Source organism: Eretmochelys imbricata, chromosome 5 (assembly GCF_965152235.1).
Source record: "Eretmochelys imbricata isolate rEreImb1 chromosome 5, rEreImb1.hap1, whole genome shotgun sequence".
Taxonomy (NCBI): Eukaryota; Metazoa; Chordata; order Testudines; family Cheloniidae; genus Eretmochelys; species Eretmochelys imbricata.
Window position 1 is genome coordinate 89,780,668 of NC_135576.1, and position 13,863 is coordinate 89,794,530.

Genomic DNA, 13,863 nt, shown 5'->3' on the forward strand with positions numbered 1-13,863 from the left:
ATTTCATCAGGCCCTGCTGACTTTAAAATATCTAACTTGTCTAAGTAATTCTGAACTTATTCTTTTCCTGTTTTAGCATCAGATCTTACCCTATTTACACTGATGTTCACTATGTTAGTCATCTAAATCATTGCTAACTTTTTTGGTGAAAACAAATAAAGGCATTTAACACTTTGGCCTTTGCTATGTTTTCTGTTATTGTCTTTCCCTCCTCATTGAGTAATCAGCCTGTCCTTGGTCTTTCTCTTGCTTCGCATGTATTTGTAAAATGTTTTCTTGTTACCCCTTATGTCCCTAGCTAGTTTAATCCCATTTTGTGCCTTGGCCTTTCTAATTTTGTCCCTACATGCTTGTGGTATTTTTATAGTCATTCCTTGTAATTTGATCTAGTTATCACTTTTTGTAGGACACTTTCTTCCCCCCAGTTTCAGGTCATTGAAGATCTCCTGGTTAAGCCAGTGTGGCCTCTTACTATATTTCCAATGCATAGCTACAGCAAGTGCTGCAAACACACACATACCCATTGAAAAAGGTACAGCAGGAGCTCTTCTCTCATCCTGTAGCCCATTGCACTCACAAAGGGCAGGCACCTGCCAATGTCCTGCACACAGGTTCATGCACACCTGCATGTTCTCCTGTGATGTTGGTATGGAAAGGGGGAAGGTTTTGATTGGAAAATGAAGTAAATAACACTCCTTTCCCTGAATCCACCCCCACCCCACCAATTTCCATCATGATTTAAAATATTTGTGGTTATATTTAATTGCAAGTTTCAGATATTTTTCTTTTTATTACCAAAACTTAAATTTTGTGCTGATTTTCAAGCAACAGTACTCTTTACATTTCAGAGGCCTAGGAAAAATATTATGGCATCCATATCCACACAGTTTCAGAGGAATGAACAACGAACTCCTAACATAACTTTTCGTAGGACAGCCATTTACATGGCTTACAAGCCATTTAACCATTAGCCTTATTTCAAATATTACATTTCTATTTTATAGCCACATCACTCCATACAAGAACAAACAGATATCTGGCCCCCCAACTTGTTGCAGCACAGACCTAACACCATACCTTGTTGGGTTGATTGACATCATAATTAGTCAGAGATCCCAGGAGATGCTGTAGACCAGGAACATTGTCATCATTGATGGCATGAATGATGGCTTTCATCACAAATGAATCCTCCTCATCCTCATAGTTAACAAGGAGATAGAAAAAAAAATCATCATTAGCTTTCAAAATAATAATAGTAAAAAAACAAAAACAAAAAATCCCCCAGAACCTGTCAGGAAAAGGAAAGAAAATTACATTTTCAAAGCACCATACAGCCATTTAGCTGCAAGACTGGAAAACTTATTCACAAGAGTCACGCTGCTAAAATGTAGGAACACTACTTGGAAAATTTACCCTAATAAGATGTGCATTTTTTCCACATCTATACACATTATTTACTGCGTGAGATTCCAGAGATGTCTTTTTCTACCACATTGTTTCCTTACTGGAATTTTCTATGTATCATCTAAATGGAGAGCTGTATAAAGTAAAGCTGAAGACGCAAGGTGTGATAGGAACTTGTTAAAAAAATGCATCTACAACAACAAAAAAATGCATCTACAAACCTTGTACTTCCCAGGGACGATCTGTGTTCTCCATGAGTAAGTCAGCAAAAGGTCACAGAAAAGAAAATCATGTAGCCTGATTTTTGAATCACTCTAATTTTCCTTATCCTAAGTTTATTAGTGTTTTAAACACTAGCACTTGCCTGCAATCCTCCTCCCTGCTAAAGAGTTGGTGTGACATATCTTAAATGGTGATTCAGTGTTAAAGTATAGCAATAGGAGCAGGAGTAGTATGGGTGAGAGAACAAATAGCACAAAAGTAGAACGATAAGAAAAGGAAAGTGGAAGTGAGAACATGACTTGCACAGGAGGGAAACTGGGAGGATAAAATGGGTAAGAAAGAAGTCTCTGCAGAATTTTTAATTTTTAAGACTATTTATGCACAGAAAAAAGGATGTTTACATTCTAATGCATTAAATGTTTAAGCTTTACTGATCACAGGATATTTCCTAAGGACTGCATTAAAACCTGAAGAGCAAGCTAAAAAGAGAAAGCTTCTGGATTTACAAGCTTCTAACTATAGCTCCCAAGGGCTTAAACCTAAAAGGCATACAGCTGCATAAACTGAAAGGAAGCTTGTTTGGCATAGGGTCTAATGTACTCTCTGGGCCCATCCTGCAAGGTCAATGGGAGAGGAGGGTGCTCAACATCTCTCAAGGTATGTAAACATTGAAATTGGGAGGTGCGATTGCAGCTTGTGTAGACATTCCAGAGCTAGCTTTGATCTAGCTAGCTAGTTCAAGTACCAATATAGCACTATAACTGCAGCAACAGCGGTGGTGGCATGGGCTAGCTTCCTGAGTAGAAGCCTGGGTACATACTCAAGTAGCTAGCTCATGCCCCCACAGCTACACTGCTATTGTCATCCAAGCTCCTTCGATCTAACTAGATCAAAGCTAGTTCAGGTACGTCCACCCATGCTGCAGTCACATCTCCTGATTTCAATGTAGACATATCCAGACTTACACTTGCAGATTGACCTTTATGTCTTTAAAAATCCCTGTTATAGTCAAGAGTATAAAAAAAATTGATTAATTAAAAATGGCCTCCTGTCTGCATTTCACTTATTGATATTGCTGTCAACCATAGAACTTGTGTGTAATTAGAAGTTTGCCCTTTCTGAATCATCCTGTTATTCTTGACTAATTCAGAAGGTCAAGCAGACCAGTCCAGTGGAGAACGGGAGGAACAGTTGCTATGGTAATAAATCAGGGTGTTGCAAACACCACATTAGAGAATCATAAGCACATTTGTTCGCATTTCTATAACATTCTTCATCTTGAACTTCCTCACAAGTTATACAGACACACTGCTGATATGCAGCTGCTAGCTACACCTGAAGTTGGAATGCAGGAATCAGGTAGCACAACTAAACACATGACAGTAAGTAAGAAGGGTAATTTTGTGAAAGGACTCTAGGGCAAGCCTACCCTCTATGCCATTCCAGAGTACTCAGAATTGCCCTCCAGTGTCTTCAGTCATAGCCAGATGATAGGCAAGACACACAGCAAACACAAGGTGTCATTCAAAAAAATGTACTGACAAGAGTAGAACTCAACACATCTACCTCGGATGAATGAAGGGGAATATTTCTACTGGTTGCTTTTGCTATCTTACTGCGCAGTTACACCCTGCCTAGCCCCATTATGCTAACTCCAATTGGAGCCACTTGGCCTTACCACTATCACTAATTAATAATGCACAAACAGGTGCACAGAAGTTCCCCCCCCCCACCCTACCAGTGAACAGCTGTGCTATGACTTGAAGCTCTAGAGCGGGGTGGGCAAACTATGGCCCGCGGGCCACATCTGGTCCTCCAGCTGATTTAATCCAGCCCTCGAGCTCCCACTGGGGAGCAGGCTCTGGGGCTTGCCTTCCCACACTCCAGCCAGGAATAGGGTTGGGGGTCGCGCCGTGCTCCATTTAGAGGTAGCCAGCGGGATCCACGTGCTGGGAACTGCAGGAAGCTGCAGGGGCGGTGCCTGTGGACAGGCCAGCGTGCGGAACCGCCTGGCCATGCCTCCACATAGGAGCTGGGGGGGGGGAAGAGGGGGGAAAAAGGACGACGACATGCCGCTGCTTCCGGGAGCTGCTTGAGGTATGTGCTGCCCGGATCCTGCACCCCTGAGCCCCTCCTGAGCCCCAATCCCCTGCCCCAGCCCAGAGCCCCTTCCTTCCCTCCCCCACCCCCCCGAGTCCCAGCCCAGAGCCCCCTCCTGCACCCCCAACCCCTCATCCCCAGCCCCACCCCAGAGCCTGCACCCCCAACTGGAGCTCTCACCCCAACCCCCTGCCCCAGCCCGGAGCCTCCTCCTGCACCTTGAACTCCTCATTCCTGGCCCCACCCCCACTCCGAACCCTCACCCCCCACCATGTGCCCCAACCCCCTGCCCTAGCCCTGATCCCCCTCCTGCCCTGTGAACCCCTTGGTCCCAGCCTCGAGCACCCTCCTACATCTCAAATCCCTCATCTCCAGCCCCACCCCAGTGCCTGCACCTCCAGCTCCCCCCCCCCGCCCCCGCACACCAATCTCCTGCCCGGAGCACCTGAACTCCTCATTTCTGGCACCCCCCCAGAGCCTGCACCCCCAGCCAGAGCCCTCACGGCTTTCCTGCACTCCAACCCCAATTTCATGAGCATTCATGGCCCGCCATACAATTTCCATATCCAGATGTGGCCCTCGGGCCAAAAAGTTTGCCCATGCCTGCTCTAGAGTATGTATCTCATTCATTTTTCCATTCTATCTGCCCTAACACAAAGGGCATTCCATAACTCTATTAGTACAAGGGACAACTCTTCTTACACCTTGAAAACTAAGGAACCCTACAGATTTCTGTAGTGTCCTGACTGAGACCTACAGATCTCCTAACTGTAAGGCATGCTAAGCAATTGTGCCTTTACTGTGGTGAGCCCTCAGGTGCTCCTTAACACCCATCCCCCGCCTTTACATCTGACTGCTTTACTTATTCAAATTTGGCTACTGCTTGGTCGTAATTATTTCCTTTCCCTCACATGTTTTCCTGAAACATTTACACTGTAGAAGCACCTACTTTTTAAAAAATTCCTTTTAAATATTCTAAGCTTTTTTACTAAAAAAAAAAAAAAAAAAAGGTTTATAGCGTACAGTACCCTGAGCAACTCAACCTGCAAATGCTCAATACATCTGTTTTATAATTACTATGGTGTGAAAGTGTCTCATGAATCAAACTACAACAACATGATAAATAAATTTGAACCTCAAGTTATTGGACTCAATGCAGAAGTTAGTGAAGATCATTCTATAGTCTGTTATGCAGGAGGTCAGAATAAATGATCATAAGGGACCCTTCTGGCCTAAAACTTCATGAATCTATCTCTTGCCATATCAGAAATAATATCCTATATACACATTTTAAAATATTTCAGTATTCATGTTATATGTCAGAAAGTATTTAAAGCAGTAAACCAATAAAAACATATGCTTACCAGAGTATCATCACTCCTAGCAACACTCATGTTACTTCTGGATAAGAAGGATCTTGATAATCTTTGGCACAACGAAATTAAGCGTACTGATTGCTTTTTAAAAAGAAGAAGAGCTATTTTTACTTAAAATATCAAATAAAACATTTGTGATAGGAAGATACTTCTTTTAAAACAAACTTTATCATCACAGAAAAGGAAAATTGTGTTTTAAACACATAAAAGTGGAAAGAATTTTTGATATATCAGGTTTTTCACTGTGTATACTGTTTACTCATTGGGTTTCATCTGTACTGGTAATAAAACAGACTTGTCTGTTTCAGTAGAACACCAATGGGTAGCAAACATTGGATTTAAACATTTTTCTATGCAAACAAACAAAAAAAGTTACTTGCACTAAATTCCCCTTGCTCAGGCCATACATTTCATGAAAATACTTCTACGAACAGATTTTCTCATTTTAAAATGTGCACACATACACAATTTAATTTGGACCTAAATTACCTGATAGTGTTCCTTTAAATATTACATTATACAAAAGGATGAAGATGTCTACACACTGCTTCTTCTTAGACACCAGAGAAGACTGACATTTCTCATGCAATTTAAGCTTTACAAGCACACTTGATCCCACCTAAACCAGACACTGAATCTTGGCAAACAGATTCTGAGGCCAGATATTTAGTATTTTTTTCTATTGCTTAAGCTAGAGAGAAAAATCCTATTTCTTGACCTCTATCCCAAAGAAGGAACTTCTCTTTTATAATTCATGCATCCCATTGCTGACTCTCGCTTAACTCTGGTATCATGGTACATAGATTTCTTCTGCTACATCCCTTCCTTTCCTTGCTTCAAGTGCAGGTCTCTCAGTATGTGTGGTGAAGAAGTGAAGTTCTCTCCTTTGCTGATTCTACTCTTTACACCTACCCATACTCTGCCAATTCCATACCCAGTTTCGGTTCAGAAGCGAGGCTCACGTAAGTCTTTCAAGGTGTAGAGCCTTAGACTGTAATCTTTGTGGGGCAGGAACTAAATTTTTGCTCCCCCCTCCCACTTTTGACCAACTCCAGTTGTTTCCTGTTCTTTTTTTTTTTTTTTTTAAGACTAGCCTCTTTGCATATTTACACTGCCATGCACACCTATAACATTTGTCATGACATTAGAGTCATACAAATAAATACAATAAAATATAAATGCTTTTCAAATTGTAAGTATGCACTCTTGTTATTTGACTGTCTTGATAATATATAAAAACAGAGGGATAGCCATGTTAGTCTGGATCTGTAAAAGCGGTGAAGAGTCCTGTGGCACCTTATAGACTAACAGACGTATTGGAGCATAAGCTTTTGTGGGTGAATTCCCACTTCGTTGGATACATGTATTCACCCACGAAAGCTTATGCTCCAATACGTTTGTTAGTCTATAAGGTGCCACAGGACTCTTTGCCGCTTATATAAAAACAGTTTATATAAAATGAATACAGCTCAATGCACAATAATTTAAGTATTTATACTCAGTTCAGTAATTAACAGAATTTCTCTTTAGCTTTTTACACTAGCTTTTTACATCCCCACAACCACAGCATCTAAGTGCCTACAAATGTACTCCAAGTCAACACAAGAAGCGGGTTCTCCTTCCTCTTCTCCCATACTGCAAATACTTTGATTGGTACGAAAATGTATTTTCTGTTTTTAATGAAGTTTCAGATTGTAAACTTCATCTGAGCAAAAAAGCAATACAATTAACAATATTTCACTTGTGTTTATCCTGAGAAGAGAATGACATTACATTCATCACCAGCTTTATGAAGACTTGCTAAATAACTTACTTTCCATTTTCTTCGTGCTGCAAACTTTTTGAATTTCTCCATATTTACTGCAGATGCTTTTCTGCTAAGGGCTTGTTGGGTATCCTTCGGCTATGAGGAAAAGAAGCACAAAAGCATATTTTTAAATATCCCCCAATTATGCTACTGCTTTCACAAAATCATCTTTCTGCTGTACAATTTTAACTCCAACTAAACAATTATCTGAGGTTGCAAAGACAGTAAAGCCCACAGAATTGCAGTAAAGTATACAAAAAGGCACCATTCTAATATGCAAGACCTAGCAGAGCGTGCAGTCAGTATCCTTGAAGAAAGCAGCAGGCACTCCAGGAAGCCACACCTGTAGAAATTTCATGTGTTCCAAAGAGTTAGGGTCTCTAATCATCCCTCTTTTTTCCTTAAGTTGTAGTTTAAAAAACTCCCAAAACCCGAAGTTCCACCTCATTGTGTCGTAAAGACAGTTTATGAATATAGTGCTGGCTAAAGGCATACACAAACAATTGTACAACCTTATTCATACCAGAGAGGCATTAAATCGTCACCTCTAAACATTAATTACAAGTATCAGTATAGTTAACTATTTTGCTGCTGACTGCCTTAGCAGAAACATCCAGCTAATGAGTTTAGTCAGAGTAGCTGACTGCTCTATTAATTTGAAAGATCTTTCCAGAGTAATAAGGTAGCAAGTTTCAAAAGAAAGTTAACTGTTTTGTAAACCATTTGATTTTTTTTAATCTTTAACCTAGGACTTCTATCTCTCGGGCAGAGACCCCTCCCCGATCCTGGTGTACCAGCAAAGACCTGTTTTCTGTAAGGATTTCCTGGTTGATTATAAATGCAGCCCAGGTTTTGTTCTGCTTTCAAGATAATCAATTTGGTATCCAACATCTCCCATTTCATTTCACTAGTTTACAAGTCAAAACCCAGCTACAACTGCAATGGGCTCCAGTGCCGCATGCCACCTCTCAGGGATTACCTATATGACGAGTTAATGTGCGGCAAGCTGGTGTGTGAATCTACAGCCCTCTTGCTGGCAGCACACTAAGTGGCAGTGTAGACCCTGCTGCCATGAACTAAAAGCTTCATAGGGTGCTTTAGGTCAACGTGTACTATAGAACTTTTAGTGTGTGGCAGCGGGGTCCACTGGCCACTTAGTGCACAGCAGGCTAATGCGCTGTAGATTTACACTTGAGTAGGCACTCCATACAGACAAGCTCTCAGAGCGAACTCTGAGCACCAACCCTCAGATGAGTGCATCTTTGTATTAAGTCAGAGGTGGCCAACCTGAGCCTGAGAAGGAGCCAGCATTTACCAATGTACATTGCCACAGAGCCGCAGTAACAGGTCAGAAGTCCCCGACCCACTCCCCAGCACCTCCTGCCCGCTGGCAGCCCCCACCAATCAGCACCTACTCTCCCCTCCCCCTGCAATCAGCTGTTTCACATGTGCAGGAGGCTATGGGGGGAGGAGCGAGGGCGTGGCAGGCTCAGGGGAAGGGGCAAGGGCCTTGGGGGAAGGGGTGGAGTGGGGGCAGGGCTTGGGGCAGAGCAAGGGGATGAGCAGTGAGCACCCCCCAGCGCATTAGAAAGTTAGCATCTATAGCTCCAACCCCAGAATCCGTGCCTAGGTAAGGAGCCGCATATTAACCTCTGAAAAGCCACATGCGGCTCCGGAGCCACAGGTTGGCCACCCCTGCATTAAGTGATCTCACATGCTCTGTGATTAGGAAGGCCCCAAATACCAGTGTACGATTTAGCTTAACAGGAAGATGTGGCTGGGGCTCATATGGAACAGGGGTACTAGATTGTTATATTTTTAAATAGGGGGCAAATGGTGGCAGGAGGACGAGATATCTAGAAAAATCAGGGTGTTCAGGCTATCACACTAACTTCTTCTCTTGTGCCAGGAGCTGGAAAACGTGAACCAGAGTAACTACATTAATATAAAACTGCTTAAGTACAATTTCAATCAGCTTAAGTGTGTGTACATTTAGAGTTCCTATTAGTGTAACTAAACTGATTTAGTTACTCTGTCTCAAACAGGGTTACATTTTTCAGCAGTTTTTTGCCACATAATGCAGATTTGGGTTGACAAAGCCATTTTGCAAATTCATATTGATTTTGGCTGTTTTGGTCAAAACTTTTTCAGAAATCTCAAACTGAAATGTTTCAGTTTTTTGGGTTATAGTTCCCAAAGAGACTTAACTGCCACTCACAGAACTGTGGTGGTATGGAGGTGGCCACCTTATACCCAATATCCCAGTGGTTGGAGCACTCACCGGCTCTTTTGGAGGTTTGAATCCCCACTCTGAAGCAGGGATTTGAACCAAGGACACCCTACTCCCAGGTGAGTGCACTAACACCTGAACTATAGTGTATTCTGGGTTGTCTGTCTCACAATCTCTCCTGGTGAAGCTGTTTCACATTAAATAAACAATTGTTTCTTTGGGGCGGGGGGAGAGAATGACTCTATAGTCTGGTAGTTAGGGCCCTCAGGCTGGGAGACACCCATATTCCAGCTCCTGGTCCAATGAATACGTAATAATTTATACAAAGTAGAATATCTTTTAATAGGAGATACTGAGAGACACCCTCCCCCCAACAGTTAATACTTTAGTGATTAGGGCACTCACCTGGGATGGGTGAGACCTGAGCTCAAGTCCCTGCACCAGAGTGGGGATTCAAACCCGCATCTTCCACATCCTAGGTATAAAGGAGGCAACACCACCACCTTGCTTTTGTGAATGTCCTTTTGTGAATCTAGCCCTTTACTGCCAACATTCCTTTGCTTTTTTAAATAAAAGGGGTCAAATGCCCAAAATGGAAACAAAATGTTTAGTTTCAGGTTGAACAAAACATTTTGTTCAATCCCAAACTATTTTGTTTTGAAACTGCCAGGGACCGGAAAAAAAATGGTTATTTGCACAGCTTTAACTCTAGAGCAAAAAAATCAGTACTAAACCAACTATTGAAGGGTAGTTATACTGTGAAGAGACTTTGTAAGAACATCTCAGAGAAGTTCCATGATTCTGGTTCAATGATTTGCAGATGAAATGCATATAGTTAACAAGCAGAGATTTTTTTCCCCTCCCCTGTCAGCCTTGCAAACTCAACCAAGTACCTTGAGAACCAAGCTGCTTCTTGTACATCATCATGACCCACCATAAAAGTTCTGCAAGCCAGAATATGTTCTTAGTGACATTTCCATCACTCCACTGCTTTTATTGGCTTTGCATAGGTATAAACTGACTGGAACTTAATGCATTATTATTGATTGTGCATAAAAAAGAACAGAATCCAGCTGACTTCCAGTTAGAAGTGCTGGCTCTGCAGGGCTAATAGCAGTATGCACTTATTTTGTCCCTCTTCATTTAATTCACAAAGGGAAGTAGACAGGACGGAATTTATGCAGGGAACAGATCTAGTGAACAAAGTGCAATTTTTACTCAAACTTCAGAGCACAACTGCATTTTAATAAGATCTAACAGATTATTATACAGCAGTGTGCTGGATGAGGCTCCCAGGAGTTCCTTGTTGAAATTATGTCACCAGTAAATGTTGGGATGATTGATGAAGTTAGGTCCTCTCTGGATACTGCTAAATCAAGTCTTCCAGAGATGACAAGTGGCAGGGGAAGGAACAATTTTATTTTAATTTTTCAAAACCACACTCTTAGAAATGGGCCAGATTGCACCAAGTGGCCTGTATGATCAAAAAGGGCCAGATGCCCTATTCTCCCCCTTGTGACCTAGATCTCTCTCTCCCCGTGGAAAAGATGACACTATATCTTAGAAAACCCTACTCAAGCCAAGTATTAATTGGGAAAGAAGTGGATCAGTCCCAGCAGTTCTCTTCTCGGACCAATTAGGGAGTGGGGAAGAGACATGGCTCTCCTTAGCTCAGTCATCATTTAGCCACACTTAAATAGAGATTTGAAAAGGTTAGGAAGAGGGAGAAACTGGATTTGATTCAGAAAATGTATCTTTGTTGGTACACTCTTTCCTGAACATTTGTCTCTCCCTGACCAAACAAAACTATCATCTGAATAATGGGCTACAGTACTTGCCCATAACTACCATGTACAGAACATAACTTAATTAAGTCTATAGCCAATACGCAGCATCCTTCCATTTAGCTTTGCAAACAGCAATATTTATTAAGTGGGAACACCACTTTATGCTTTCTAGTTTTCATGAAGTAGTTGAATAAACATAAAGTATACATACCAGAGAATGATAAACAAAAGAGAATATAAAGTGATTTCCTTATACACTAACCTTGATCCAGGGATGCTGCAAGCTATCCAGAATTGTCATTCTTTTCCTTTAAATGGGAGAAAAAAAAATACTCCTATTACTTTGTTGACTCTAGCAGATCATATTTAACTAATGAGCACAAATACAGAATACAAATTGAACCAGGATATGTAATTCAGGATACCACAGCAGAAACACAGGAACAGAAGTGACTCACTTTGGATCCTTAACTAGAAGTCTTCTTATAAAATCTTTAGCTAGGGCACTGGTATTACTGAAGAATTCTTCCTCAAAGTCATAATTCACAGCAGATACGTTTGCTAATGTTTCTTGTTTTGTTTCTCCAAGAAATGGTGATGCACCACTTAGGCTGTTAAAAGTAAGATTGGACACAGTACATATTATATGCTACATGCCATTTCATCCCTGCAAGATCTGACAAGGAAGTGCAAAAAAAAAAAAAAAGAGGCTTTCTGCTTTTAGAGTTCAGACGTATCTTAAAGATGATGATCTTACAAAGACAAAAGCTGTGATTTAACTTCAGAGAATTAAAATTAATGTCACTTTGGAACACTGCCTAATCATCTAAACAAGGCTTCCATCCCACTATCTCAGCATTGACTCCTAGCTATTCTTTTAACAATTATGCTATAGCTTTTTTTATTATTCAACTTCAATTAGGTAAAAATCATGTAGAATCAATGCAGTTTAGTTAAGTGGCCATATGCTATGTATATATCTTATTGACATCAAAAATACACCAAACAATTGAAAGCCAAGAGGACAGAATCAGAACATAATGTTAGAACAAAAAAATTAAATATTCCCAAAGAATGATTTATGGATTTTGATACTTACAGAATGTAAGTTATTACACCGATGCTCCTGGAGAGAGAGAGAGGGAAAGAGTCAGAACAATAATATAATATATAATAATGACAACTACCATCTCAGAATGGTTCATTAACTTACCACATATCTGCCTCAAGACCAAGGGGTTCGTAGTTTACTATTTCAGGAGCTAAGAGAGAATGAATAGTATGTGAAGTACATAAGCAAACAAAGATGCAAACAGCAGTTTTATTTAATTCTGACACCTTAAAAACACTGATTTATAACCTGCAATGTCATTATAACAGAAAATCTTTTACAACGATACAACCAAGTTACTGCTAAGGAATATGGTGTATTTTACAAAATCTCAAAATGTCATTTACTGCACACAAATTCTGTAAATCATAGCTAAGTTGAGACATGCCATATGCACGATTTCATAGGCTTAAGGAAAAGAAAACAATATATAAGGCATAACCTGTACTCACCAACAAACTCTGGTGTTCCAAAGATATTTTTAAACTCATTTCCAAAGTCAATTTTGTGTGATAAGCCAAAGTCAATAATCTTGATGCGGGGCTTTGGTACATTTCTATCCAGCAGCATTATGTTTTCAGGCTTTCAAAACAAAAACCAACAAACAAAAAAGATTTCATAATATGCACAGGCTACAAGGCTACTAATGTGCTCATTAGTTAAATATGCGTTTCAGTCTCTTGGCCTTGTCTTAAAAATATACGTGTTCCCTAGAGAAGCCACATTAGCTAAAACAAGCTAATCCAAGTTAAAATCCTAAAGTGAAACCCTGGCTCCATTAAAGTCAGTGGCAAAATGCTCATTGATTTCTGTGGTGACAGGATTTTACCTTTAGTGTAGACACTGCAGTTGTAGGTTAAACAAGTGTTAGCTGGTTGAGGTAAACCCTTTGCTCTCCTCTACCTGGGACAGCTAACATGTTAAAACTACAACTTCCTCTGATATACTAGGATTTTAACATGTGTTAGCTAGCACATGTTAAAAATTCACCTTTGTTTCCATAGTGTAGACATGGCCATTATCTTCAGGAGTACTTCAGCACCTCTTTAAATACCTTCCTTGAATTGAGATGCCTTCCTGATTTGGGGCCTATATACCTCCACAATCCAAAATCAAGAAGAAATATCAAAATGCTCAATACTTGAAAATATTGATGACTACGAAAAGAAAAAGCTAGTAAAATGATATTAAAAAGAATTCAACATATTAATGGAGTTCACATATGCAAAAATACATAGTCATTTCTCACATAATATTGCTTTTCTCTTTTCACTGACAAATTGATCTGAAACAGTCTTTTCACTTTTTGGAAATTGCTACTTGCTTCATAACCATCCCTGACAGTAAATAATTTTGTCGTCTTGTTTCGGTTTAAGGAAATGCAGATCTTCTGAGTGAGCATTAGATGCATGGAATGCAAACAGACAGAAGAATTTTCCAGTTCAGAATGTTGCATCAAAATTAGAGTAGGGTAAAAATTTTTGTCGGAAACTTTTTTTTTGGGGGGGGGGGGCAAAAATACAAATTTGACATAAAAATTTTTGCAAATGTGTGTCGGTTTTGCCAAATTGTTCATGTAGAAAAAACACAATTTTTTGGGAAAAAAAGAAAGCATTTTGTGTCAACTTTTTTTCATTTGAAATGACCTATTTTGAAATTTCCTTAAATTTTATTTTAAAATAGTAAAAAATTGCTTGAAATTTAAATGAGATGTTTTCTTTGACCTCAAATTATTTGTTCTTCTGATTTTTCAAAATTGCCAGTGAACTGAAAAATTGATTATTTGCACAGCTCTAATCAAGGCCACATCCACACTACATACAATT

General features: G+C 40.2%; 1 protein-coding gene across 4 annotated transcripts in view; it reads right to left on the reverse strand.

Moving 5' to 3' along the window:
* The window catches only part of DAPK1 (death associated protein kinase 1), a 125,193-nt gene that overhangs the window by 43,432 nt on the left and 67,898 nt on the right, over positions 1–13,863 (reverse strand). For 3 of the 4 annotated variants that reach the window (XM_077817494.1, XM_077817493.1, XM_077817495.1), the window contains exons 5-12: positions 12,490–12,619; positions 12,140–12,188; positions 12,026–12,052; positions 11,385–11,537; positions 11,189–11,234; positions 6,916–7,005; positions 5,091–5,183; positions 1,078–1,197 (exon numbers count right to left, since the gene is read on the reverse strand). In XM_077817494.1, coding sequence (XP_077673620.1) covers positions 1,078–1,197; positions 5,091–5,183; positions 6,916–7,005; positions 11,189–11,234; positions 11,385–11,537; positions 12,026–12,052; positions 12,140–12,188; positions 12,490–12,619 — 708 coding nt within the window. Of the gene's footprint in view, positions 1–1,077; positions 1,198–5,090; positions 5,184–6,915; positions 7,006–11,188; positions 11,235–11,384; positions 11,538–12,025; positions 12,053–12,139; positions 12,189–12,489; positions 12,620–13,027; positions 13,123–13,863 lie in introns of those variants that run through there. The other variant, XM_077817496.1, reaches the window with a different exon arrangement.